Source organism: Miniopterus schreibersii (genome assembly GCF_964146895.1).
Source record: "Miniopterus schreibersii genome assembly, chromosome: 17".
Lineage (NCBI taxonomy): Eukaryota > Metazoa > Chordata > Mammalia > Chiroptera > Miniopteridae > Miniopterus > Miniopterus schreibersii.
The window spans coordinates 25,893,847-25,921,629 of record NC_138117.1 but is presented as its reverse complement, the minus strand read 5'-3'; the positions used below and the strand labels follow the sequence as shown (position 1 = coordinate 25,921,629).

At 44.0% G+C, this 27,783-nt stretch overlaps 1 protein-coding gene across 8 annotated transcripts in view; it reads right to left on the bottom strand.

Annotated features, from left to right (window-relative positions):
• Positions 1–686: 686 nt before the first annotated feature.
• SULF1 (sulfatase 1) overlaps positions 687–27,783 on the bottom strand; it is a 136,632-nt gene continuing 109,535 nt past the window's right edge. For 4 of the 8 annotated variants that reach the window (XM_081117324.1, XM_081117325.1, XM_081117327.1 and 1 more), the window contains 11 exons: positions 27,550–27,606; positions 26,659–26,788; positions 16,577–16,790; positions 14,071–14,323; positions 12,726–12,822; positions 12,198–12,292; positions 11,798–11,863; positions 10,272–10,444; positions 7,925–8,067; positions 7,707–7,830; positions 687–2,980 (listed from right to left, as the gene is read on the bottom strand). In XM_081117324.1, coding sequence (XP_080973450.1) covers positions 2,187–2,980; positions 7,707–7,830; positions 7,925–8,067; positions 10,272–10,444; positions 11,798–11,863; positions 12,198–12,292; positions 12,726–12,822; positions 14,071–14,323; positions 16,577–16,790; positions 26,659–26,788; positions 27,550–27,606 — 2,146 coding nt within the window. In that variant the 3' untranslated portion in view covers positions 687–2,186. Of the gene's footprint in view, positions 2,981–4,559; positions 4,626–5,890; positions 5,925–7,706; positions 7,831–7,924; positions 8,068–10,271; positions 10,445–11,797; positions 11,864–12,197; positions 12,293–12,725; positions 12,823–14,070; positions 14,324–16,576; positions 16,791–26,658; positions 26,789–27,549; positions 27,607–27,783 lie in introns of all 8 variants that reach the window. The other 4 variants (XM_081117328.1, XM_081117329.1, XM_081117330.1 and 1 more) reach the window with 2 other exon arrangements.

The following is a 27,783-nucleotide window of genomic DNA, read 5'->3' as shown; positions in this document are numbered from 1 at the left end:
AGAAAACTCGAGGTCTTGGAGGGTGGTTAGGTCTCCACCAAAGTCCAGGGTCCCTAAACTGCCTTTGGTGGGGCTGTCTTCCTGTTTTTTAATTTAAAAAAAAAATCCTTATCCAAGGGTATATTTTTATTGATTTTAGAGAGAGAAGGAGGGAGGGGGAGAGAGAGAGGGAGAGAGGGTCCACATCCCAACTGGGGATTGAACCTGTAACCTGGGTATGTGCCCTGACTGGGAATCGAACCTGCAACCTTTCAGTGTAGGGAACGACACTCAACCAACTGCGTCAAGCTGGCCAAGGCCTTTTTTTTTAAAAAAAACTTCATTTGTACTGCCCAGGACTGGAATACATCATTTGTGGGCCCAGTGAAAAATGGAAATGTGGGGGTCCCTTGTTCAAAAATTATTAAGCATATCAAGATGGTGACAGCAGAGAAGTAAGCCAAGTATTAGCCCAGGCCGCACGCCCCGAAGTCACCCTGTGCTGTCTGCCACACCCTCCTGACAGCAACGAGACAAATCCACGCTGTGATCCCTCATCTGAGAATGTTCTATAACACACTGGTTTGGGGGCAGTTTTATTGATCTAGCTAATAGCCAATCATGTAAATTGAGGTCAGGATTTAATTTTACTTGCAAGGAATGGGTGTACCATAAGAACGTGGTCAAGTTCATGTCTCTGAAACAGGTAAAGTTTAAACACCTTTTATTTCAAGAAATAGTGCTTCTAGACTTTCCTGAAGCCAGAATTGTTCTATAAAAGTATTACAGAATATTACACAAGATTAAAAACACAGTATGCTTCCGAATAAGGTGAAGCCTTTTTACAAAGCACATCATTCATGACCATAAATATGTTTCCTCTGTCATTCAGCCGGTGACACACACACCTGATAAAGAGCTAGTTAATTTTAACATATGTACAGAGTCTATAGTAAGGACTTAAAGTTATCAAAGATTCAGCTATAACATATTAAATTTTCTGTAAAAGAGTTTACCTTAAACACTTAAAGAAAACATAATTTACCTATGTGTTTCAATTATCTAAAAAGAAAATCGCTGTTAAGCTATTACTGGGAAGTGGATTAGGATACTGATAAGTTTCAATGAGGTAATCCTTTTGCTGGTATTTAAAAATCTAATACATAACAAGAATATTTTTAAGAACACAATTTGTAAAGCAGTTTTGAATTATGCCTTAAAAAAATCAGAACTTGGTGAAGGTCTTAAAAATAATCATACAACACATATGGTGTGTTTAAATTATGAAACATTCATGAGTGTGTTTTATTGGAAAAAATTCCTTATATAAATTCAAAACAAAATATAATTTCTCAACACTTAAGCTTATCAGCCAGGTCAAGAAAAAGCTCAGGGGGGGAAAAAAGTCTTCAGTCCTTTTATCCTCTTAAGAAAATAATAAAAATTTAGCTATCTTAAGCATACGATGAACACTTTGAGGCTAGGCCCAGAGAGAGCAGGTGATCTTTGTTTTGCTTACTTGTATATTTTTGCTGCCAACTTCATTAGTCATGCCTTTCTGCTAATCAATTTTAGCAAGTCGAGGGCAAACACATGCAATATTTTCTGGCAAAAGCGTATGTTCAACAATATGGGATCTACACTGTGTGTCGTCCTTGGGGTTCTATTTTACTTTGTCACACTGAGAACAAACAGTGAGACTGTGAAAAGCCTGTAAAAAAAATAATAAAAAGACTAGCCAAACAGACATGGCATTTAGATCTCAGAGTGCAAAATGAATGAACTGAAAGTGATGGCATTGAAAAGTTCCAGTGGTTAAAAATGAACCCAAACCACATGATGCAGGTGGTGGAAAGTGTGTTGAAAGATTCACCGAGGACGTCCAATTTCAGAAACACAGGAAGGCACAATTCTAGCCATCTTGATTGGCCAGCATTGATATATGCATGTCCCTACAACTGTCCAAAGATAATACTGTTTTAGTATCCCCTAAGCCAACAAAAATCCACAAATCACCTTTCTTTCTACTCTCGACACATAGTGAATTACAAACCAGGTCCCTGTGCGCCCGCTTGCATGCGCACTGCCATCTACTGCACACAGGTACCGAGGGTAGCTTGGAATGTAGGTTGTCTTGATTGCCTTTATTAGTTTACTAATAAAAAGTTAAAAACAATACTGTGTTTAGGGTAAGGTAACAATTTCATCTAATCAGTCCCCCTTCTGTGACTGTTCTCCACCTCGTTGGACACGCTCTCCAGGCTGCTGGAGTTAATGGGCTGCTCCAAGGTGAACATTTTGATGGTCGGATGAGTGGAATCCACATCAGAATGCACAGGAAGATGCAGCTGATCTTCGAAAACATCTTCTTCTGGACCACGATGCTGGGGAAGTCCTTTCTGGTGCCTGCTGATGGGCTGCAGCCTGAGGGCGGGCTTGGGTGCCAGCTCTGGCATGTCACCACCACTGAGGTCAAGTTCAAGGTGACTCATCTCTTCAGGCTCCATCCATTTGTCAGTTTTATGATTTCTCCAGTGTTCAGAATTCAAAAGACTAACTTCTGGAATGTCGTTATTCCATTCAAGTTCACTCTCAAGTTTACTCTCCGGACTGAATGTTGGTCGGTTCAAATGCAGGGTTTGAAGGTCGGCTGGCAAGGTCAAATGAGGGGCTTCCCCAACCACAGGGCTCGGGTCTTCATCCGACTCAGCGGAGGCCATCTCTACGGGCACAGAGAGCTCAGCAGATACAGCCAGGAACCCATCACTTCGAGCAGCTTTAGCCTCATTGGTCTTAATTTGCTCGTGGTGACCGTTTGGCAGTGCAAATACTCTATCTACACCCTCCAAGTAATTAGCCCAGTCAAGCAGACTAAGTCTGTAGTTCTGTCTGTCCTCAGAGACGCTTTCATTCACACTGTGCACGTCCTCCAGGCCTTGCCCGCTGATGTCTGCGCTGGGCCTGGGAAGGTTAACCTTCCCATCCATCCCATAGCTGTCCTCTGTGAAGAGAGATGAAGGCGGGTCATTAGTGGGGAAAAGATTTCTGATTTTTGGACAAGCAACTTACATGGTTTTGACAGAGCAAATCAATTTGAAGTGTAACACCAAAGGTATTTTCCCCTGGTAATTTGTTATCAAGGGGTGGCCTTAGGTTACAAAAGTGATTGAACACTAACAAAAAATTGAAAAGCTGATCAAGCAAGTGATAACCGCTATGACTAGGCAAAGTCGGGGCCCATGTTTCACTCCTGGCTCTACTCAAGTCAACTCTGTAACCACAAAATCACGTGAGCGAGCCTCTGAGTCTGGGTCTCTCATCTGGCAAACATGGGGATGCTTGTGTGATAAAACCTTTACTACTGATGGGGTTGATTGAGTGAATGACGGATTTGAAAGTATTTTAATGTAATAGGCAGTGCTTAGTAAGATATTTTATTTTGTATAAAAACAAAATTGAGTGCAATTAAACTCTTCAAATCAAATGCTTGAATCTATTTCTTTGATTGTTGTTTTTTTTTTTGGCCCTAAAAGTTCTATGACCTAGACAAATCAATCTTTCAGTGGTTTGCACAGTATGCAAAGAATGCAGCCACTTTCTCTCTCTCTCAGGTCTTTCTACAGCACCAAGATGACCACAGTCCTGCAGAAAACCACATCTTTTCTTCAGTTGTGCCCAAGCACTGTTCTGAAGAGGTGGCCTAGATTAATACACTGAACTACCCACAAGCAATACAGATCAGCAGGAACATTAAGGAAAACTACACAAAAACCCAAATCTCAGTTTAGCTAGAAGATAGAAAATTATATAACCTTCAAATCACCTGTAAGTAAAAAGAGTTAACGCCAACTCTCAGCAGAGCTGTACTTTGGGCATCAGCCCTAGAAAACAGTATGGACAAGAAGAGCAGGAGGAAGTGAGGATGGAGTTAAGAACAGGTTTGAAACCATCACTGAAAGAATGTGAATCTGAAGTTTAAGTACTGGAGAGTCCTGGTAATTCACAGAGGTGACTGTGACTTAAGTGTGCATGCATCCAGGTGGCTGTCGAAGGCATTGCTTCAGGGACAAAGGCATACAAAGGAAGAGACACACACCCTTTGGAAACCCCGGTGATAAAGAAAAAAGGGAGCAAAAGGGGGGAAATTTCAGGTCCTGCAAGAAATACAGAAAAACAAAAAATTGGAGAACACGCAATCTTTCCCACTCCCACCCCCAAATAATAATAATAATAATAATAATAATAATAATAATAATAATAATAATAATAATGTTCTACCACTGAGCCACACCGGCCAGGGCAGGTGAGCATTCTTCACTTCAAAGGTGTCCAGGGGGAACTTGATGGAGAGGAACCCCGACTCGGCTCTGACCAGACTGTCCTAAATAACCTGTCAATGTGCTTTGCCTCCCTCATGACAGAAGTAAAAGAAGGCCACATGAAAAATCCCTGAGCTATAAAATCCGAGGGCATCACAAAATCACCGTAAAGTCAATATTCAGTGTCAGGTCCATTGAAAATGTCACACTTTGGAAGTGTCCTCAGTGCCCCCCGGAAGCAGCCTGTGTGCGGGGTATTACCTCGTCAGCCCATATCCCGGGTGAGACCAGCTTATGAGCGGGTTCTTCTGCTCTGTCCTACGTGGGCTACGGGTGGCGCGGGTCGGGTGGGGGCAGAGCGAGGACAGGAAAGAAGACAGAGAGAGGAGAAAAAGAAGAGACAGAAACGTTATCAAGCAGCCTCAAAAGTCCAGCTTTGCGTGTTTCATTTGTTTACATCTTCCCACCACCCTTCCCGCTGTTTGGCTTCTGGTCCCACCAGGGAGAGGCCCCTCAAAGGAGGGCTCTGAGGCTGCAGGGTGGAGGTGGGCGGACAGGGAGCCCCGAAACACCAGTATTCTTTCGCTTCTGAGACGGCATCAGTGCGGATGGCAGTAGGTAAGGCCACATGCCTTTGAGGGAAGTTTTTCCCCCACGCAGCTTCACTGACCAGGGTGCTGACAGCGTACTTCAGTTTCCCCGCAACAGAGGTGGTGAGGACAGACTCTCTTGCCCCACATGGCACATTTCTGACAAACCCGCCTGAGGTCTATGCTCGGAGTGGAAAATGGGCAAGGCTGAGGATGCCAGGTGACCAAGTGACATGGCCACCAGGTATCTGGGTCCCCCATCCGTCGGAGCAAGATGTGGTAATAGGGATGGGTGGGGGCTGGAGAGAGACAAGGTAACTGGGCTGAGGCCTGTTTAGGACATTTCTGTGTGTCAGGCAGCATTGTCTAGGGGCTATGCTGAGACCTTCCTACATGTCTTATTCCTGGCACCCTGTCCTCAACCCCAGCACCCGCTCTTCAACCACCACCTCCTGCAGAGCTTCTGAATCACATCACTGCTGCCTCTCAGCAGCAACGTCCATTTACAACTGTTAGCAAGGAACCTCTTCTACCTTCTCCAACTTTGGCTTTAGAATGCTCTTAAAATTCCTATTGCTCTTTTTGTGCTCTTGACGTTGTATTTCATGAAAATCTATAACCAGTTTCCATGAAGCCTCTCCAGCCGATCAACGTGGAAGCACCATAAGGAATATAATTCTCCCAGCCTCTCCCCAGGGCTCCCAAAGGTCATTCTGCTTTTTCCCCCCTTCACATAATTCCACGCTTAAAAGCATCATTCATCAAGCAAACAAGCTCAGGGGTGAGTAAATGCTTGAGAATCTTGTTGTGACAGTGAGCTGATTTCAAAACAAACACAGCTCTGGAACCAATGGCATGAGACGGTGGTGAGTGCTGTTAGGACAAGCATGCACCCCAGCTATGCTCTGTGCAATGTGATAAGAAACCGAAATTAGTTGAAATGGCTGGATCATGCAGTTATTGGGATAGAAGCTGCCAGGGAGAATGAAAGAGTGTGAATACCTGTGTAGGTCATAGCTTCCTCCATCTTTATTTCCTGATATAGGAAAATACAAGAGTAATTTACGTTAGTGTTAGGACTCATAAAACCATTCACTATGTAGATTTCCACGCACAACATCTAAATCCTAGAAAGAAACATATTGTGTTAAATACAGACAGTGCCGAGGTCCAACGGAACTTTTCTATTAGGTTCAAAATGAGGATTGGAAGCTGTAAGTAAAAAGGTTTAAGATAAAACATATAAGAATTTTCACATGAAAAATGCTTGGGGTTGAGAAAGGAGGAGAGGCCACGGAAAAGCAGGAAGAAAGTACTTCCAGAAGTCTGTGTAAGTCTCAGTAAAAGTTACATTTTGGTTATTTTTTAGACAAAATACTTGGAAAAAAGGGCCAATAATCACGTCCCTTAGGACTGGCCTAGAAAGTGGAGAGGACAATGTGAAGTCTAAGGGCACTAACTGGCCCCACCTGGCGAGTCACTTCCCCGTGAATGCGCTTGGTCAGGTTTCACCAAGTGGAGTTGTTATGTCATCACCAATAAGAGTGCTGTGCTCTTTGGGGGAGGAATATCTGGGTGTAATATTTCCAGCGCCTCTAAGAGTTGGTTCAGTTTCCAGGCCTTTGTGGGGTTTTGGGGTAAGATTTGAGGAAAAGGTCAACAGATAAGCCGGAGATCTGAAAAGATTTGAGCGGAGTGGGGTCAGTGACCAAAAGACCTAGTTTGCAAGTCGGGACTGGACTCTTCGGCTGCGACTCCTTTCACCGAGGTGTTAACTGAGAAGTGTTGACAGACAGCTGAGCCGGGGCCTCTCTCGCAGGATTTGTAATTTTTTATGGGGCTCTCACAGCTCGAAAGCCTTCAGGACCCTATGGTGGTGGAAATGACAGGTGGGATGTTGGCCCTTTTAGGATGCTCCCCCTACCCCCCTTTCAAGTCACACGGCTCAGGGAGCTGCGAGGGACTCGCAGAAACACAGGCTGTAAAGGACACTGAGAAAACCCAGCCTGGCAACAGGTTCCTGTGAACGGCTCTCCGAGGCCTGTGTCCAGCTCTTCACTCTTTTGGGGTTGGCATACTATGCTGACATCATGGCCTCAGCCAGCTCCAGCTCCTCCTTCCTTCAACGGACAGCTGGTATTTACATTTCTATAAGAATCACGAGAAAATAAGTATTCTCATTAACCGTGGGGCGGACAATGCATCCCCATGGGCAAACAGAGAAATAAACACTGCAGGCCCAGGAGGGAACATCGCCTAGATTTTATACAGGCCCTCATACTTTAAGATCCCACAATGAGCGGCCCAAATAGCTCTAGTTTCAGATGGAAAATGCCGGTGAGAGAAATCAGTGCACTATGTCGCGGGCATGGGTCCAACTGGGGGAGCTCCAAATTGTGATAAGCAAAAACAGGGCACTGTGTGTTTCCAGCCAAATTCTCTTAAAAAAAAAAATAGGAGATACTGGTTTACCTAGAGTATATTTTATGACTGCTGACAGCAAAAACAAATAAATCCCCAATGCTTTCATCCCATCTTCCAGTGGATGCTTCTATCTGGAACCAAGGCTTACTAATAGAAGTCCTGTGGGAGAGGTTGGAACAAAACACTCACCAAATCTTTTGGTGCGTTAAATTTTTCATTCATGCACCCAGAGCTAAATTTAGAGAAGAAACTGTGTTTGGAATTGCCTGGATAGATTCCCCTGTAAGTGGCCCAAACTGTATGTTTCTGTGCATAGCAATGTTTCAAAGGCAGGAAACTTGACAGCACAAAGAATTTTCCAGGTAATACAGAAAAAAAATTTTTTTTTCCTTACCCACGTCAAGGCCCTTAGGTCTTGGGTTGCACTGCTTATACCCTTGGCAGCTTCTGAGCTCCATCAGCTGGACATGTAGCTGATTCAAAATCCCCCGTTCTACCGTGTGCACGGTGTTTGTGAGCTGTGGACCAAGAGGCCAGGACGATATAGTTAAGCTTGTGCTCTGCTTACTCTATTTCCAATATCCTCCATAGAATGAAAACACATTGACGTACCTGATAAGGATCTGTATTCATATCGAAATACTCCAAAAAGCCGGTGGCGAACTCACAGAAAAGAAAGTTATGCGTCTCATTAACTGTACGCAAACACCAGTAGGTGTTGTTGTTAGAACTCGTGCAAGCACAGAAAGACCCCACTGTCGGTAAAAAAGAAGACAAAGTGAAAGAACGAAAAAACAGAGGCAGGCTAGCCATTCCAATCTTGACTCTTTAAGATTTACGTTTTCTTTCTTGAAAGTACTCTGTGGGTAGATGTTAAAAATAACTGTATTTCCCCCTCTCTGTGTGGATTTGCTGTGAGATGTGAGTTGATCTGACCGTGGACCAGGTGGTCTGCTTATCTGTTCACTTGTTTGTTTAATCACCTAATGGTTATTGAGCATCTCCTTTGTGTAGGGGGCACAGCATCTCACAGACATGGTCTGGTCTCTGGAGGAATTTACAGTCTAGTAGGGGATACAAATGTTAAGAAAAAACAAGCAAAAAACTAAAAAAACACAAACCGTATAATTACAAATGTGGTAAGTTCTGCGGAGAAAAAATGAGCTGACAGAGTGTAAAAAAAAGGGCTTCCGTCGTCTAAGGCACAGGGAAGGTGTCCATGAGAAGTGGCGTTACAGTTGAACTCTGAGGGTGAGTAGGTCTGTGATAGGCCCAGGGGTTTGGGTGGGTGTGGGGTCAAATGCCTTTTAGGGAGAGGGACCAGGTGTGCAAAGGCCCTGAGGTGGGAGGGAGCTTAGGATGTTTGAGGTAGAGAGAAAAGCTGAGTGGCTGGTGTAGGTGAGCGTGGGAGGAAATGGGCCAGAGTAGAACAGGAACGTGGACATGGGGCTTTGTTAGACATGGTAAGGATTTCGCTCTTTATCCTAAGAAAAACAGGATGTCATTAATCGATCACTCTAAGTCCTCTGAGCAGAAGAGATTGGCAATAGCAAGAGAGGGGTCTGGGAGACACAAGGGAGGTTTTGCAGACGCCGAGGTGAGAAATGGTGGTGTCTTGGGCAGGATGGTCTCAGTTCAGATGGGGTGAAGCTGAGAGAGGTGTGAGGCATGTCCCGTGTGAGTTATGAGCCAACTGTAACTTCACGTTTCTCAGTACTTCATCTTTAAAGGGGTTTGGCAGTCCTGACACAACAAATTCGTGACTTCCTCGGGACCTCTGCTCCTGCTATGCCCTCTGCCTGGGGTACTGCTGCTCCCACCCATGACCCCCTTTCACATGGTCTACTTTTCTGGACCCTTTAGGTTTCAGCTTAAATTTCACCTCTTTAGAAAGGCCCATCATCCCCACCCTCTCGAAACGGGTCCCTTCCAATGACTTTGATCACTGTTTCCTTATAGCATCACTACACCTTGTAATGATTTCACTTTCTTTTTATGACACCTCACCCCCCACTAGAATTAAGTGTCATGAGGGCAGAGGATGAGGTGCATCCTGTTCATTGCTGTGTCCACAGGGCTCAGCCCAGGGCCCTGCGGAGAACAGACCCCAAGCCATCTGAATGACCCCGCTTGAGGGAAGCACGCTAAGAGCTAAGCGCTCTGCCTTGGAGAGTCTGCTCAGACTTCACGCGACTGTAGATTTCAATGCAAACATGGACACTGAGATAAGAAGCGCCAAGGTAGAAAGATAAAATAAAAATTCTCACAGACAGGCTTACATCCCCCCAGGAATAGTTTGGGATTCCTGGGTGTCTCCGAGTCCCAGTTTGAGAAACACAGACCTGGGGGTAGGGATGGGGTGTGTTTCAGCTACTCCATATAACATGCCACAGGATATTAGGGTGTTATTTCTCTGTGACCCAGGCCACTACAGCAAATATAAGCATTAATTTTAAAAGTACACAAGTATGAGTATTCTGCATCCTCAGCAATTCCATATAAAACTTCTGCAAGCACAGTGCTAGGTACTGAGGGGACTGAGACTCAGTAGGGTATGGTCCCTGCATTCAAGGAGCTTTTACTTCCTTTATTATAGAGTATGCACTTGAGCTAGAGCAGGAACGACCTGTATTTGGGGCAAATTTGTTCATCATTATTTAGTTTTTAGTTATAGAGCAGTCTTCCTGGGCTGCAGCTCCGTCAGGGGCTGGGAGAAAAACCTAGGGAGAGCTCGGCATTTTCAAAAATACTAAAACAAATTCCTAAAGATGAACAAACAATGTTTGGCAAAATGTTTCTAGCTGCAAGTATAGGAACTAATAGGACGCTCCCCTCGTGGATGAGTCCTGAGTCCCGGTCGCATGCCACCGAGCTCATCTCGGTGACTGCGGTGCGCGTCTCTGTGTGTCCGGGTGGTGGCAGCCGCGTAGGTGGCACTCAGAGAGAACGAGGGGCTTACGGTTCCAGAAGGGGGCCGTCTGCCAGTGGTTGTTGTCGTGCGTGAAGCAGGTCAGGCCGGGAAGGCTGCACTCCTCGCCCTTCCTCTGGCGCTTCTTCTCCTTCCTCTCCTTCTTCCTCTTACGGCTCTCCTTGAAGAGCTGCAGTTTGCTGTCCACTTCTTGAGCGGCCTCCCTGTTCCCGTAGAAGGGGTTTTTAATTTTTACATATTTAAAAAAAATTGATTTCAGCCCGGCCAGCATGGCTCCGCGGTTGAGCATCGACCTAGGATCCAGGAGATGGAGGTTCGAGTCCCGGTCAGGGCATATGCCCCAATGTGGGGTGTGCAGGAGGCGGCTGATCTATGACTCTCTCATCGTTGGTGTTTCCATCTCTCTCCCTCTCCCTTCCTCTCTCTGAAATCAATAAAGGTATATTTTAAAAAAATTGATTTCAGAGAGAGAAAAGAAGAGGGAGAGAGAGAGAGAAACTGATGAGACAGTCATTGATCAGCTGCCTCCCACACGCCCCCTACTGGGGACCGAGCCCTGATCGGGAATCGAACCAGGTTCTCCTGGTTCATAGGTTGACGCTCAACCACTGAGCCACACTGGTTAGGCTAGGAGGGATTTTTTAAATGGCCAAAAAGCATCATCTTAGTTAAAAATAAGATTATTGCTGTGAACCTCAAACAAATATTTAGACACATGATAATAGATAGGGACAAAATAATAGACGACCTGTATTTTCCACAGAGGCCCTCAAACAGAATCAGCAGGAGTGAGGACAAGCTCACTGAGACCGCCCTTTCAGAATTCTACTGAGCCTCAGCAGCAGCAACATTTGCTTCCTTGTTTACGTGTAAACATCGACAGGGATAAATGTCACTGTGAATCAGCAGATTCTGCTACTACCTCTCTGGATAAATGGCTTCACTTCTTGGTGGCTCAGTACCTGTCAGCCATGAAGTCAATGGCCAGATTAGATGGCTTGCATTAGAAGGTCTCTAACATTCTTTGACAAATTTCACAATAAAGTCTTGAAAAAAATTGTCATTTTTTTATTATCTTGGTTTTACCAGAAGGGCTCAAATTTTGTTGAGACTCTAATACTAAATCCTATTTCCTTGCAAATTTTACTATTATTTAAAAATATGTATACTTCTTCCAACTTTCAGAACTCCCCATGACGGCTAGCTGCTCTATAGAACACCCCAACCTAATCCAGAGGGGCCATCTCCCAGGCACCGTGCACAGAACGCTAAGCTGTGCACGGAATAATACTCAGGAACCACGCACACAGCAGCAAGAGCACACACAGAAATGGAGCAGAACTCCGCACAGCTCCCCCCGGAGGAGGCCATGGCATCACCATGCTCCCTTGGCAAGGTGTGGGCTTGCTTTCACCTTCTGGAGCTATGTGCCTTTGAGTTGCGTCTACTTCTTTCCAAGTAGGCTCACTTAGAACACAGGAGTCCCTGCAGCCTTTCAGGAGGGCCTACTGCACAGTCCTTCACTACCCGAAAAGGAGGGAAACACAGTCACTTACTTGAATGGGTGGAGATGGCTCTTTAATTTCTCTTGCTTTTTTACACCTTTCTCTTTATTGTAGTAGCTACAGGCAAGAAGATGAAAAAGTAAGTCTTTGTAATTATGCATTTGTCAAACAGCTTATTTTATAAAAAGAAAGCAAAATAGAAGGCACTCTGTTGAAACTATCTTAGTTTAATGGGACTTTTTAATGTTTTGTTTTGTTTTGAACTGTCTGCTTAGGTTTGTGACATATTTAATTTGACCTAAATAATTTAGGTCATTACAAATATATGATAAGGAATTCATTTGATTAAGCTTTCTATTGGTAAATGAGAGAAACAAGCCTAATGCCAATCAATGTAGCCTGTGCAAAAAATGAGTTTGGAAAGGAGGCTATGGGGTGGACCCATGCTCACCTCTGTTTACTGCAGACACACTCCTCGGGCTTCCTCCTCTTCAAGTGCCCTCTCACTTCTCTTAAATTCTTAATTTTATCTTGCAAAGCTTCAATCTGGAAAACATGTAATTCAACAATTACATTTTAAGGATTTTTCTGTGCTAAGTACCTTTCTTTTCACCATAATTACAGCTGTTCATCTGAGACGATAATTAATTTGGGAACAAATTGAGCATAGAATATATTTCCCTCTATATTCCAACTGATGTCTCATCATAAACATTAACAGATGTCTCTCTTATAACTGAATTATTTTTTCACAGAAATTTCAAAAGGAAATTGAGTCGGCCCCCATCCTCTCCTCACACTCTATTTTGGTTTTGGTCAGGACTATGGCTATATCGCTGGTGAACGAGAAACACCTTGCCATCCCATTTTTCACACAGTTATAAAACAATGAAGTGTACACACAGTACGTCCTACCAGTAGGGCTGGCGAGCCAAGCGGGCACTGGGAATGTCCCTTCCAAGCCCACGGCACAGCTCACCTCTTTATCAATGTATGCCTTGTGGTCCTTCCATGCTCTGGCTGACTGATACAGCTCTCTCTCACAATGGATGGTATCGTTTGGAAGAATAAAGCACCTGCATAACAAACAAGAAACATTAGAAACAGGTGTATATTCTAACACTAAGAAAGACATTAGAAATAGCAAAGGGAACTTAATTGTCCTCTATATCTTTAATTTGGATACAAGCCATAGCTTGGAACTGAGCCACAGGCCAGGATAAGTGGGGATGTCTCCCCACTACTGGTGTGGGCAGAGGATGGTGTCAGACAGTGATCACCACTCAGATCACCTTTCGAGGCAGCTCTCAATGTTCCTGTCTCCATGAAAAGAAAACGCGCAATAACTCCAGATCTGAAAGCCCCATCAAATATTGTAGGGAAAAAAAGGAGGTTTTCACAGTTACAATGGAAATAACTTGTGTGACAAAATGCAGTTGGAAGGGAGTTATTCAACCCCATTCATTCGTTACAAAGAGCCTGCCTGAAGTACCCCATTACGTCTGAAGCAGAGAAGCAGCCCCAGGGATAGAAAGCTGGTGGGATACGAGGTCGATCGATAACGTAAGAGAAACAAATTCTGGTCTAAATCTCTGAGTATATAACTATAGCAACTACAGGCACCTGGGGACCAGTCCCAGAGATAAACATCTTGGCAGAGCTCATGGTATCCCCCCTCCCCAAAGTGATGAAATGAAAGACAAAACAAAGAGTTTGCTAATAAGTTCAGAAAGAAATTATTTCTCTGTCAAGCGAGTAAGTCGTCTGGAAGGAAATGAAGAACCAAGCTAGTCCATTAAAGCTGTGAGGAACCATCTCGCTCCTGTCTCCGTGACTCTCAAGGCCCTCTGTGCTCTTCGGGATCTGGACAGGTGAGGTGTTTCTGCGTCTAACGTCCATTCCCCACCTATGCCATCTCTCTGGGACCTTCTCCAGGACCCATAGTTCTCCCTTGATCTGTGTTTCACTTCTGAGGCCATGACTGCAACTGCTCTGAGCCACAGTGACCACCAGTCTGGTAATGGTTTCCTGCTGTTTCCTAAATGCCTACAAAGGTAACCGCTTAACAGCAGAGCTCCGATATGACAGAGTCACTCTGGCTAAATTCCCAGCTGATCAGCCTTAATGTGAAACTGAACCCAAGGCACATGTCTAAATCTACAATTGTTTGGGCCCCCCATTGCTTCTTTAACCCCCCGTTTTGTAGGCTGGCCCTTGGCTATCATTTTGCTGAGTGACATCACTTTTTGTAAAGGGACCAACTAGTGGTAATATGTGGGGATGACTTTGAACTCAACCCTCGTGAACACACAAAGCCTCCCTACTTGTGGGTCACTCGGACGGTGGTGGGCAGGCCCACAGCATTGCTGCTGGTGGTCAGCGTGGTATCCCCATTGCCACTGCTCGTAGCTTGGTGACCTCCCGGCCCCTTGTGGCCTTCGTCATGACGCTTGGCAATGTTCCTTGGCTGCAGCACTTGCAGTTCTTCTTCTTCCAGGTTTATGTCATATACTTCGCCTTCAAATTCGACGGACAAGGATCGTGTCTGCCGAGTGTGGACAAACCTGGGCTTGTACTCTGGAAATAAGGAAAGATAGGTTAATATGGTGTTCAGATGTACTTGAGGAGAAAAGATGATCACCTGGTGCTATAAGCATTTTGGAAAGGGGCAAACAGTACACAGAGGGGCGGTATGGTGGTGTGAATAGCCCATTGGAATTCCAGCTGGGAGGGGTGGGCTCTGGCCCTGGCTTTGCCACTGCGTGGTGGTGAGAGGGCCACCATGCTTTTCTCTGGGCCTCAGGCCCTTCATCCCTCCAGTGAGGGCGTAGATTGGGGTTATCGCTAAGGCCCTTTCCACTAATAGCAGGCTGTGAACTTCTACAGTGAGGTTTCAACATGAATTGCTAAGGCAGTGTGAATAAACCTATAGCCCCCATTATGGTATTAATAATGGTGACTCTCATTTTTTAAGCTTTTGCTATGTATTATTCATCTTGAATCTGTAATCTCTAATCTTGAAAGACAGGTATTACTATGATAAATCTTTAAATTAAAAAAAACCCATCAGATTATCCAAATAGGCTGATGAATTTGGTGTTCTTATTTTATGGATGAGAAAACGGAAGCTTGGAAGGTCACGTACATTTTACAAGTTTATACAGCTAGTAGGTGTGGGAGCTAGGTTCAGACTCTAAGTAATTCAGATTCTAAAACCTAAAGTCTTCCTACTACATTGGGATGCTTTTTCAAAAGGGCAAATGCTCTAGACTCCTGCTATTTGCACAAATAATAGCAGGAGTCTAGAGCATTTGCCTTTTACTCTAAGAAAAATTAAATTTGGCAAATGCTTACTCTAAGAAAAATTTTTCTTACTCTAAGAAAAATTAAAAATACTTCCATCAGCCAACTGACTCTTCATACGTGGTGGGTGGAGGGTCATGCCAGGGGCAGGCAGCCTGCGGTCTGGTTGCTACAGACCACTGCCAAGGCTCACAGTGTGCTGGGTAAGAGCTTTAATGTGCAAACTTTGGTCCCTGCTTACCAGATGCCCTTAGACTCTGTGGCGCATGCACACGTGGCCTTCCTCTCCTAGAACAGGAAGGAGGGGAGCCTACTGGCTGCAGAATCAGGGTCGTGTCTCTCTCTCCGCAGAATCCTGCTCCAAGGGCAGTTTACAGGTGAGGAAATGCCTCTCAAATACACAAGATTTCACGCAGCTTGAAAAAGGGCCCCAGACTTCTTCAGTTTGTGCTCAGTATTGAAAAATCAGTGTGCTTCATGGACCATGCTTGGGGAGTGACACCCGACTTCCCAGGAGAGGAGAGGCCACCCCTACTTCTCAGCTGAACGTGGTAGTCAGTTTCTGTTAAGGGAGAGCGTCGGGGTCCTTGTCCCTTGTGGGTTTCCCATTTGATATCTTCATGGGAATTACTAAACCTGGCATTTTCTCTCAGGGAGTAAAGAAAGTCCCCCAAACGAATGGTTCTCAGGCTTTTGGGTTTATGAACGCCTTTGAGAATTTGTTGGAAGTTATGAGCATCCAGAAAAAATGTGCATATACACATAGGATATATTTTAAAATTTGGATAAAATATCAGGGGGCTCACGATTCCCTAAAGTTCATCTGTGAAATCCAGGATTTTTAAAAAAAGCCTGTTTTACGGGCTTTTACTGGTGTAGTGAATGATCTGATTTCCTGATTTTGGACACGGAGTTGAATTCAGTGTCTCTTGTTTTTTTCCTGACCAGTACAGAAGGGAATGAAGACAGAAACGAGTCACTGTTCACATTACGCCACTAAATGGCGCTAGATTCCCATTCTTTTATGGAAGGTGCTAGATGGTTTTCATATATTTACGGTGAGAGCAATCTCATTAGCTGCCTGATAAGGCTTTTTATAAAGAAAACACTAGGCAGTGATTTTCACACTGAATTAAACTAGTTTGACTCTGCCAGTCAAGGAGAGGAATTAAAAAATATATTGTCCTAAAACAGACATGCCTTTAAAAATAGTATTTATGCTTTTCCTATTAAATGAATAAGCACTGACACCTTGATTTTCTTTCTTTTTTTAAAAGCAACTTAAGGCAGAAAAATGAGGACATTAGTATTAATGTAAAATAAAACTAACCTGAACCTTTACCCCTTGATAGCTCGTGTGTGGGGTGGAGTGTGTGTGGGGTGTCTGGTGCTTATACTGAATATATTTGCATTCTATACTTAAATGTTTACAAAGCAAAAACTCAGAGTATCTTATTTTACACAGAGCGAGGATTGGCTCCTAGCCGTAAAGCCCCGCCCGGCTCCCCCGCAGCCCGCGGGCCTTACTCGGGGCGCCCTGGGCGCGCAGCAGCTGCCGCGGGCTCTTCCTCTGGGCGCGCGCGGCGCGCTCGGCGGCCTCCCCGCACTGGCACTCCCGGGCCTTGGGGAAGCCGCGCGGGTACAGGCTCCGCGCGCTCTGCCGCGCGCCGAGCAGGTCGCCGGGCCCTTTGCACTTGTGAATCCGCAGCTTGCCCGACGCGTCCTCGATGCACTGCCACTTCTGCAAAAGCCAACCAGGTGTTTCGCGTTAGGCTCCGCGCCTCGCTTTCCAGAAGCGCCGGCGGCCCCGCCAAGGCGCGCGCGGAGGAAGGCGAGCTGCCCGGGGCCCGCGCCCGCTCCCAGCCCCCTCTCTCGCAGCGAGCGCGGGTGACCCCGGAATCACGGGAGAGCAGAGCTACCTCCGTGCTCCGGGGCCAAAATGGACACATAAATCCGAGCATGCAGACTAAACAGTCTTGAACGAAGCGCGGAAAAGCCCTTCGTTCAGCAAGCACAGCGCCCAGCTGCCAGGGCTGTTTCCCCCAGACCCCCTTTCTCTGGAAGAGCAAACGCGGCTGCTTTGTTCTCTGCCCCTGAATTTCTAACGCCAGCCGGAGAAGGACAGAGATGAGTTTAACCTGAGCCCGTCCCAGGGCTGCCCACGGCCACAGCCCAGACGTGCCCGGTTCTCCTTTGCGCCCTCCCTCACCCTGCCACAGGCGCTGCGCACCCCGCAGAGCCCGCTGCTCCTGAAGAGACACCTGAGCCTCCCCGAGACAGGCGCGGGCAGCAGGCGCTGGGGTTTCTGGTCTGAGTCTTTGATCGAGACTGTGGGCCCTGGCCCGTGAGCTCAAGGGTTAGAGCCTCAGCCAGGCCCACTGAAGGGTCACAGGTTTGATTCCCGGTCAAGGGCAATGTACCTGGGTTGCAGGTTTGATTCCCTTGCCCCAACTGGGGCACAGAGCAGGAGACGACCAATTGATGTCTCTTTTACATTGTTTCTTTCTTCTCCTCCCTCTCTCCCTCCCTTCCTTCCATTCTCTAAAAATCAATGGAAAAAACATAGCCTCCTGCAAAGATTAACAAAAAAAAGAAAAAAGAAAAAGAAGACTGCTGCAGTAAAGTACAGCATAAGAAATATAGTCAATACTATTGTAAAAATTATGTATGGTACCCAGTGGGTACTGGAAATATCACGGGAACACTCTGTAAAGGGTATGATTGTCTAATCACTATGCCATACACCTGAAACTACTACAAAATAATATTGAGCCCAGCAGGTGTGGCTCAGTGGTTGAGCGTCGACCTATGCACCAAGAGGTCACTGGTTCGATTCCCGGTCAGGGCACAGATTGGGGTTTGGGGCTCCATCCCCAGTAGAGGGTGTGGGGGAGGCAGCTGATCTATGTTTCACTTTCACATCGATGTTTCTCTTTCTCTCCCACTCCCTTCCTCTCTCTCTAAAAATCAATGAGAAAACCTTAAAAAAAATTATTATCTGCCTTGTAGAATTCTTGCTGGTGAAAATGTCATCAAAATAAATGGTAACCTTTTATAGCTCCATAAAGTTTGGGAGTCAGTGGTGCTTGAGTGCGTGTCTGTATCTGTCTTAAATCTAAATGGTTTACGAGGTATCTGTCCACCTGGGTAATCTCTACCTCACGCGTGCAAAAACTGAGAGTTGACGACTTAACTCCTACAGCAGCAAAAGAAGCAGTCAGGGGGCTCACAATCCAACCAAGAGAAGTTCATGAAGCACTCTACTTTCTGTCAGACAGAAAACTGGCTAACTTAATTCTTGAAAAATAATGGCTTTATGTATTTTTGTGGTCCCAATTTATATTGCTCAACTTTAGTACAAATGTTAATTTTTAACGCACACAACTACAGTGAAAACCTTCCTCTTTGATAACCACAATGCATTGAAAAAATTCTGCCCCCTCTTTCTTTTCTTTTTTTTTGGTCTGGAAGAGCTGAGGGTACAAGTAGATGCCTGTAGAACACAAAAGCGTAGGCAGAATCTTTAGTGACTTAGGCTTTTTGGAATACAACCTGCATTTTGCATTAGCCAAATTCCTGCTGACTTCCTATGGGATACAGATGAAAGGAAAGGCTGTTTCCTTCCTGAAGAGCTGAATTTAACTACACCTGAGGTCTAGAACTGTCCTTGGAGCAGATAATGTATATGCAAAGTCAAATACACATACATGTGTGCATTATATGTACAAACATGCACGTCCCCATGTACCCACATGCACTACATACATACATATACCTACCCGCATTCTTGTATAAAACAAGAGCCATGGACAAAGATACCAATTACTTTCTATGTCATGAACCCTTTGAACAAATCCTAGACCTTATTAGATAGAGAAATTAGCTAGAGGCTTTGAAAATCTTCTTAGTGGCAAGAGTACTAGGAATTGTAATGAAATGTAATTGCCACACATTTGCCACAGTCATTTTAGTGTTCGATATCATGACAATTTTTATGGCTGAGCAATAAAAGCTTGAAATAGCTTCAGCTAAAGTGGTCATCTTACTTAGTGCGTTTACAGAGAGAGGCGAAGAAAGAGAATTTTTAAAAGAACTGCTCTGAAACTCAGGCCGTGTGTCATTCAAATGGTCAAAATAATGAGACGATTTTGCACTGCAGAAGGGTTTAGGAATCAGATGGAGGCAGGAACTCAGGTGAGGCACCTGCTAATGTGACTTAGAGGCAGCCTCAGGAACGGCCTTTGTTAAACAAGTGCCCTTGCAGAAGTACAGATGTCTCACTGACTCGCTTCTGCCTGCGCCCTTGAAGTTTATCAGTAAGTCAGTTCATTGCCAAATCCGATTGTCTCCAGCTTCTCTGGCCGCTCACTCCTTCTGAAGATTCTTTCCCTGGTCGGAGGGAAAACATCACCCCCAGTTTCCTCTGCCTCTTGGACTTAACCATTTAGCCACATTCATACATCTACACATCTACTGTGGGTAAGGTGCTAGATTAAATTATTTAAATAATTTCTTAAATTATCACTATTTTAGCCTTTCCAACTACACTGGAATTTGGGATTGAATCCCTCTATTTAGTAATTATGTCTTAGCATTTTTAATTGATTACATATATATACCTGTAAGGAAATAACACCTGATGGAGAAGAGAAGGCTGGCTATTTTGGTACAAGGATTCCTGTGTGCAGCTAGTATGGTGGAATTGAATGTAATGAGAAATATGTCAAATGCCTTTCAAATAATTTAATTTAACAACATCATCAGCACCATCATTATTATCATTAGCTATTGAGCTCTTTACTTGATGCTGGATACTGGTCTAGAGCACTTTATACAAATTTATTCATTTAATCTTCACAACAACCTAATGTGCTGCAACAATTCATTTACTGGACTAGGAATATAATTTATTGGAGTAGTGACTATCATCTATATTCTGTCTGGGACTTGGGAATGGCATTTTACACCTGTATGGATTTGGCTTAGTAGAAAAATCTGGACTTTCAAGCTAGCAGAGCCTGGATTTGAATACCAGCTTTATCACGTTGCTCTATCGCTTTGAGCAAGTCAGCAAGACAATCTAAGCTTTTGCAGGGTCACAGGCACTAGTGATAACATACAGGAAGAATCAGCACAGGGTAGGTACTCAACACAGGAGTTGCTATTATTATTACACACCCCCACAGTTACACAGTTTATTATTCAAAGAATGTGACCTAATATAAACTTGATGAGAGGTAGCCATTTTTAATGGAGATAAGTATTAGGTTAGGAATCTGAAGACCTCAATTTTAATTTTCTTTAGCTGCTAACTTTATGGCTTTGAGCAAACTGCAGAATCTATTTGTTCTTCTAGATTCCACATCTGGTAAAATAATACTTGCCACTCCTGGCCTCAAGGATATGTTGTGAGAAATATTGAGTGTTTTCAGAGTTCTGAGGAAAAGATGCCCTATATGAATACAGTACTAATATAATAGCAGTACTAATATAATTAATTGAACTTTAAAGATGGTTATCCAGGCCCTGGCCAGGTAGCTCAGTTGGTCAGATCATCTTCTCGATATGCCAAGGTTTTGGGTTTGATCCCAGGTCAGGGCACATATAAGAATCAACCAATGAATGCATAAATAAGTGGAACAACAAATTCGATGTGCCCTCCCTCTCCCTTTTTCTCTCTCTAAAAAAAGAAACCAATTAAAAAATAGTCATTCAATCCCTGGGTAAGCTAATGTTTCCTGGGTGTAAACTCTGTATAATATAGTAATTATCATTTAGTGGAGAGAGACTGGGGCTTTGAACCACATGGATCTCAGTTTGAAATCATATTTGTCACTTTTTGAGATGAGTGACTTTGATCAAGTTGCTTCCCCACCTGAGTTTCAGTGTCTTCATATTTAAAATGGACCTAATATCTATTTTATAGAATAGTTTTCAGGTGTAAATGGTCCATGTAAAATATTAGGTGATGACAGAACTCTGGTTATTTTCCTTCCAGAATGACCTCTAGGTAATCATTGTAGTTTCTGCATTTTGAATTGCATGTATTTCTCAGCTTGCTTAAGAATGTTCTATAGTCTTATTTATACCACCTCATGCCCATTTTCATGAGTAAGAAACAAAAAAATAAGCTATAAGTTTTTCTGAGGTACACCTGCAATGAAAGGTGAATTTCACACACACACACACACACACACACACACACACACAGATGCAGATTATTTCTCCATTGTTATAAGTCCTATTATGTGAATTTGGTCATAATGCAGGTAAAATCATGTTCTCTCAAATGTCACAACCATACAGCAATCTTCTGATAACTCGATTACCCTTCAGGCCAGTACCAACAGCATGAAAAGCAGCTACCTGCATGTGGACATGTGTTTAGAATTCTTATCTCAACACTGGGGAATGTAAGAAGACCATATAAATGTCCTTGTTCAAACTGATACTTAGCTCCGCCCATTGTCAAATATTTTCACAAATATGAAATAGAGTCACTCGCTCCAAGGCGATTTCTCTTCTGTTTCCTCTGAGAAAGGATGGGGAGGAAAAGTGGAAAGGAAGGAGAAGCAGAAGAGAGAACGTTTCTTCCTCTATGTCGTAGTCTGGATAATTATTTGTAAAAGTCAGTGTTGGACTGTTGGAAGAAGGGTGATTTTTGCAGTTCAGGGAAAAGTAAAATAGGTAAATTGACCTTGGCCAATATTAGATAGCCAGCATTGGTTGAGTGTTTGCAATATGCCAGATACTGTTCCAGATGTCTAATATATTTAACAGATCTAACCTTTGCAGCAGTCCTCTGAGGAAGGTACTATTATTATGCCCATTTTACAGATAAAGAAACTGAGGCAGAGTTAGGTTAAGTAACTTGCTCATGTCACATACCAAGAAAGTGGTGGATCCCATGCAATCCTAAGGCACTTTGACCAGGGCACCAATCACAAAGGAGAAAGGTTAGGGACAGAGCATGAGGCGTCAGGTTGAGGGGCCTTGGTTGAAGGGACTCACTCGAGGGGCCAGCATTTGGAAGGCAGAGTGAGAAAGCTGTATTTAAGAGTCAGGAAGGGGGGAAACCTGACCGAGCAGGCTGTTAGGGAGTCGTGGGAGACAAGATACAGTAGCATAAATCAAATAAGGTGGGGCCGCAGGATGGGGTTTAGCAGTAGTGCGTGTCCTTACGTTTGTCTCTGACTTGTTGGGAGCATCATTACATATGGTTTGATGTTTAACGCTGCGGTTTGGATTTTGGAAAATGCACAGAAGCCGAACCATCTAAGTAGACACAGGACTGTTTGGTGCAGGTTGAGGAGGGGAGGAGCCAGGGTTTAGAAGCTGAGCTGTCCACACTGGGCTGGGTGCAGACAAGAGTTCAGCCAGGGGATGGCACTGGGGCTCAGTCCTCCCGACCGGGCCCTCCGGAATCAGGAGAACCCGGGGAAATGTCTGGGAGCCACGCTGGGATTTTAACCAGCACTCAGCGAGTTTCTGGAAATAGGCCGTAAATTTCTGTCAAACTAACAATTCTAGCCAGATCTTGCTGGTAAACTTCTTTTCATCTCTGCTCTGCAGCTGGTCACAGAAGGTCTGAGGGATAATTTTTGGTTGAGAACATTAATACTGGAGCTAAACCAGCTTACACTCAACAAGCTACATTCTTATTTCTTTGCTTGATGCTGGGATCCTTTCAGAAGTTTACAAATCTTTGATTTTATATTAACACAAGGATAGACAAGCGAACTGCATCGCAAAGATGCTGGCACTCGACAACTCCCCAAGAGGACATGGCATTCGCTGTATGAAAACAAAACAAGTTTTCCTCTTAAGTGACAGGACATATGTAAAATGTACTTCAGAACTGAATGGGTAGGGGATTTTTTTTTTTTACTCCAATTAAAGAGTCAATACCTAGAAGAAAAAGGAAAAATGACGCTTACTCTACATGAATGATTGTCAATCTTGGCTGCTCCTAGGAATCACTCAGGAGCTTGAACAACAAAAACAAAACCAGAAACAACCACCACCGATGCCTGGTCCCATCCGCAGAGGTTCTGATTTAAGTTGTCCGGCGTAGGACTTGAAGAGCAGCGTTTCCAAAGGTGCCTTGTGATTCTGACGCATGGTTGAGAACCACTGTCTTAGATGCTGGGAGTGGGCCCTATACCCATCCCTTTAGCCAGGCAAATGCCATTTATAATTTCCAAGGGAACATCTACTATCTTACATTTTTGCATGTTCTGAGGAAGAAAAGATGGAACATGGAGTGAACAGGCATAGGTTCTGACTTTGGGTTTGTAGCTTAGGTCTTTAACTAGAAGATTTCTAAGGCCCCTGCACCTCTGGCATTCTTTAATTCGGGGCCTGTGGTTCTTAACCCTTTTGAAAAATGCTGATGCCTTGGCCTCACTTCTGGACCTTGTGATCTGATTGGTCTGGCTGGGTTGAGGTTGTGCATCAATATTTTCAAAAGTTCCCCACGTGATTCTGATGTGCAGCCAGAATGGAGCATTACAGGTCTATGTTCTCTGTTGAGCCAGTCTTCTCAGACAGAAGTTGAGATTTGCAAGTGTGTGTGTGTGTGTGTGTGTGTAATGTGTGTGTAGAGTGTCTGTACATAGATGTGCTAAGGGTGTAATTCCAGCTGAGAGAGTGCTGGGAATTCACACTTGGCCTCATATTAATTCAGAAACATAGAAGTAATGTGCACACATGTCCACACTGTCTCATTTAGTCCCTGCTGGCTGTTCTGCTCACACAGTGGAGAAGGGATGCCAAATGTCTGGGATTCCAGCCCGTTTCCATTCCCTGCTGGTTTCCTAGGAATGAAGACGACAGGTAAGACGGCCTGGCACAACCCACCACTCACCATTCGCACACTGCTTTACAGTTCATCCAGCCCTGTACACGTATGATAAGACTTTATCTCCTAAGACAGATTAATTTTCTTCATTTTAGAGATAGAAAACCTGAGGCTCAGGAGAAATGAAGTGTCTGGTCCAAGAACGCACCACTAAAAAACAGTCAATGCCAATATTCTAACCCAAACCTTGTGATTTCAATATTTGTCTTTTTAAAATTTACTTTACTTCATGCATCCACATTGATCCTACCACACGATTCTTAGGCGACCAGGCTCTGAGGGGAGTGGGTGAGGGCACACATTATCTCTTCGGGGATTAAGAGTAAAGAGAACGGGGTTAATATTACTGATTTTTCCTCTACACCCCATGGAGGGTCAAATCAAAGAAAAGATTATGTTGCCTTTGAATGAAGGCAGTTACCCTCAGTTAAATGAAGAGACGCAGGGCACAGCCCAGGTGTGAAATCAGTGTCAAGAGACGAGATTCCAAGCAAGTTAGTTCTAGCCTTCACTGTCGCCTTGATCCTGAACAATACAATCTCATTATTCTGAACCTTTTTCTTCCCTTTTTAAAGGTCAGTGATATTGTAACTAAAAAAGTAATCTTCAAAGTAGCCAGGAGAGGGGAGAAAAAAGGCCAAAATATCAAGATTCCATAGAACACAACTAAGCTATGTCAGGTATGACCTACAGGTTCAACGATCGCCTTGAGGACGCTCCACTTTTTCTTGAAGTTCTGACTCTTAAAGATATCACCTTCGGGGGCATAGTCGAATTTCTTATTCCATGACTTCAGGCCCTTCTAAAAGAGGTCACTGCTAAAGTGCTCATATATTCATGTGACAGAATCTAAATGCAAACTGCTTAACACAGAAATGAAGCAGCAGAGGAAAATTCCCGGCAGCCAGATATCGAGGCATCTCATGGAGGCAAAACAAGCTTAGAAAAATATGAAGGAGCAAAGTGAAGTTTTTAGCATAGCACCCAGCGCATGTGTGAAGAGCTTGGGTCAAGGTATCAGGAACGCGTTAATGCTCCATTCGTCCTTTAGAGCATATATTCAAATTTCAGCACAAGCCCTACGGAGAGGTTTGCAAAACTGTATCCTGAAAGGTAGGCTGTGTACCTTATTCTCAAATGGCAACAGTGCTGGCCACTTGGCTAAAATAGTCACAGGGTCACCCATTTGCACGAGATATATTTAACACCAAACATGTCCAGCTACCGAATAGAAGTAAATTAGCCCATTGAGGCTGGCTCACAGAAGTCATCCTAGAGCTACAAAACAATGCCGAAGTTTCAGTCATAATAATACTTAGAGCTTCCATAAGACGGGTTTGAGGACTTCAAATTAAAATATAATGAATAGGTCTAAGCTTCTCCACTAAACACTTGAAAATTAAGACTTACTAGAATACCGCGAAGGCCTGGTGTTATCCCTTCCTTCAACAGCCCTGCACTCACCCTTTTCTGTTTCCAAGGAATCCCTGTGCACAAAAGGCACGAGGAAATACAGAGAGCAGGAAGATCAAGTTGTTTATTATGAAAGTCTCTTCAATAAGCTGGGTACCGTATAAATAAAAAGAGTGCAATGAATGAGGCCGTCTTACTAACAACTGGGCTCCTTGTTTCATGTGTCTGATACCTTGAACTGGTGCTGGCTAATTGTGTGGGTAGCTAGAGGTCAGAGAGGTTTTTTAAAAAGGGATTTATGGAAGATTTGCACCCTCCTCACCTCGTTAATGTAACTTACCTTGGAGGGCAGCACGTGGCCTGAGTTTTTGAATGAGGCAACTCATTTGGATTCTGCCTCTGCCACTCACCAGCTGCCTGTTGGTAAAATGGTGAGGCCAATGCCTGCCTCACTCCGCAGAGCTGAAGATTAAATCGAGCTAGTGCACAGAAAACCCTGTTGCACAGTGCCTCACGTAAGACAAATGCTCAATAAGTGTTAGTTATTTTTCTCTTTCCTCTGATTTTGGTCTAAGTTGCAGTGAGTGTCTTAGGCAGAAGTTCAGTTCCTCTCATTGTGACATGGCATTTCTCTGAGCTAGCAGAGACTTTAATCAAGAGTGCTTAAAATAGATTGTGTTCGTATGTTTTCACTTTCCTTGAAAACAGGTCTGTGTTAATTCATCGCCTGATATTTCTTTAGTTCTTATTGATACAGTCGGTGCTCTGGGTAGCCCTGAATTCTATACTAATATTTTTATTAATGAAGATGGCTCATTCTAATGACATATTTGAGGTCACAGAGTTTGGCCCCCTCTCTGAGTTAGATGACGTCTCACTTTAGTCCAACATAGGAAGACCCCATCACGTCTGTTGGGGCTCAACATCTACCCATGAACTTGACTAAGCACCTTTTCAAACCCATCTTGATGACCAGTTAAAAAGAGCCCCAGCGAGGGTGATTTGTCCTCAGATGGAACAAGTCTCTGATCTTTCTAACTGGGCTACCACTTCATGTGTCTGGTATCTTGAATGGGGGCTGGCTAATTGGGTGGATAGCTAGAACTCTCTCCTAGAGCACCATCTCTTTTAACTGGAGGAAGCCCAAGCAGTGATGAGGAGGCCCCGCTTGGGCCAGTTAGACAATACTCAGTCAGGGGAGAGGTGTCACTGTGAGCACTCCATGACTGCTATGACAAGTTTGTTTATATGTAAATGTACATTATATGTTGAAAATCTTTTAAATTAGAAATGGAGAAGCACATGTGTGCTGGTGAAGAAAAGCTGAGTCACTCACCTGCCCAGGTTGTTCACAGGCTGTCTGGTACCTGGCCTGCTGGCACAGTTCTTTGACCCTCTCGTATTTGGGCAAATGATTTGACTGTTGAATGTTCTTGTTGGATTCTTCTTTCTTACGTAGAAATTTCCTTTCACAGAAAGGGAAAAGCTTCTTATGTGAGAAGTGATCTGAGTTACCCTCCCTACGACCTGCCTGTTCTCTTTCTCTTCCCTGTCACATAACTCCACAGTCTTCAAACAGCAAGAAATAGATGCTAAGGCTCTGACCACAGGAGTTCAACATTTTATGAGTCCCTTGTGACGAGATGGGTACTATGAAGATGAAAGGTCAGGGTAGGAGGAATCATTTCATCTCAAAGCATTAATTTCAAAACGTTGGACATATATGTTTAGCTTCATAGCAGGCTCAACATTTTTTGTTAAGAAGCAATTATAGAAATGCTTTCTCTCAATGGGTATATGGAGAAAAACAAAGACATTGAGCATTATAAATCTAAAGGGGAAATCCAGAAGCAACTATGGAAATAATCACAATCTCAAGTGTTTGTGTATTTAAAACTAAGAATGGCACGTCAGGAAAAGTGCCAGGTAGGACTTGGGAAGGATGGTTAAGAAAGTCCATTGACTGGTCCAATTAGGAACCAAAGCTGAGAAAGCAGCAGCCATGGAGAGGCTTTGGTCCCATCTTATGAGAATTTATTCTTTACAATTCTGATGCAACAATCATATGATGCTGGCCAGCAAAGAATGACTAACAAACCATTCAATTTTGATACTAAACTTATGAAATCTGTGGGCTTAATAAACCAAAATAAGGGGAAAAATACCCAGCAGGGAGAGCTACCCACTAGGACTGGTTCCCAGAAGCACCCCAGGAACCAATAATTACCCTCTTTCCACGAGGAATGTATCACGCCAAATTTTGGCCTTTTTGTTTGTTCGAAACCTGCAAGCAAAATAATAATATTTACAGTTGGCATCTGGACGTCTTTCCAAACGGATCTGTGTTAACAGTTTATTTAAAGGAACACCTCTCACTTCCCGCAGACCATGACTGTGTCTCCATCAATAAGCTATATACAAACAACCAAGAAATTCTCAGCTCGGCGTGATCCATGTGGGC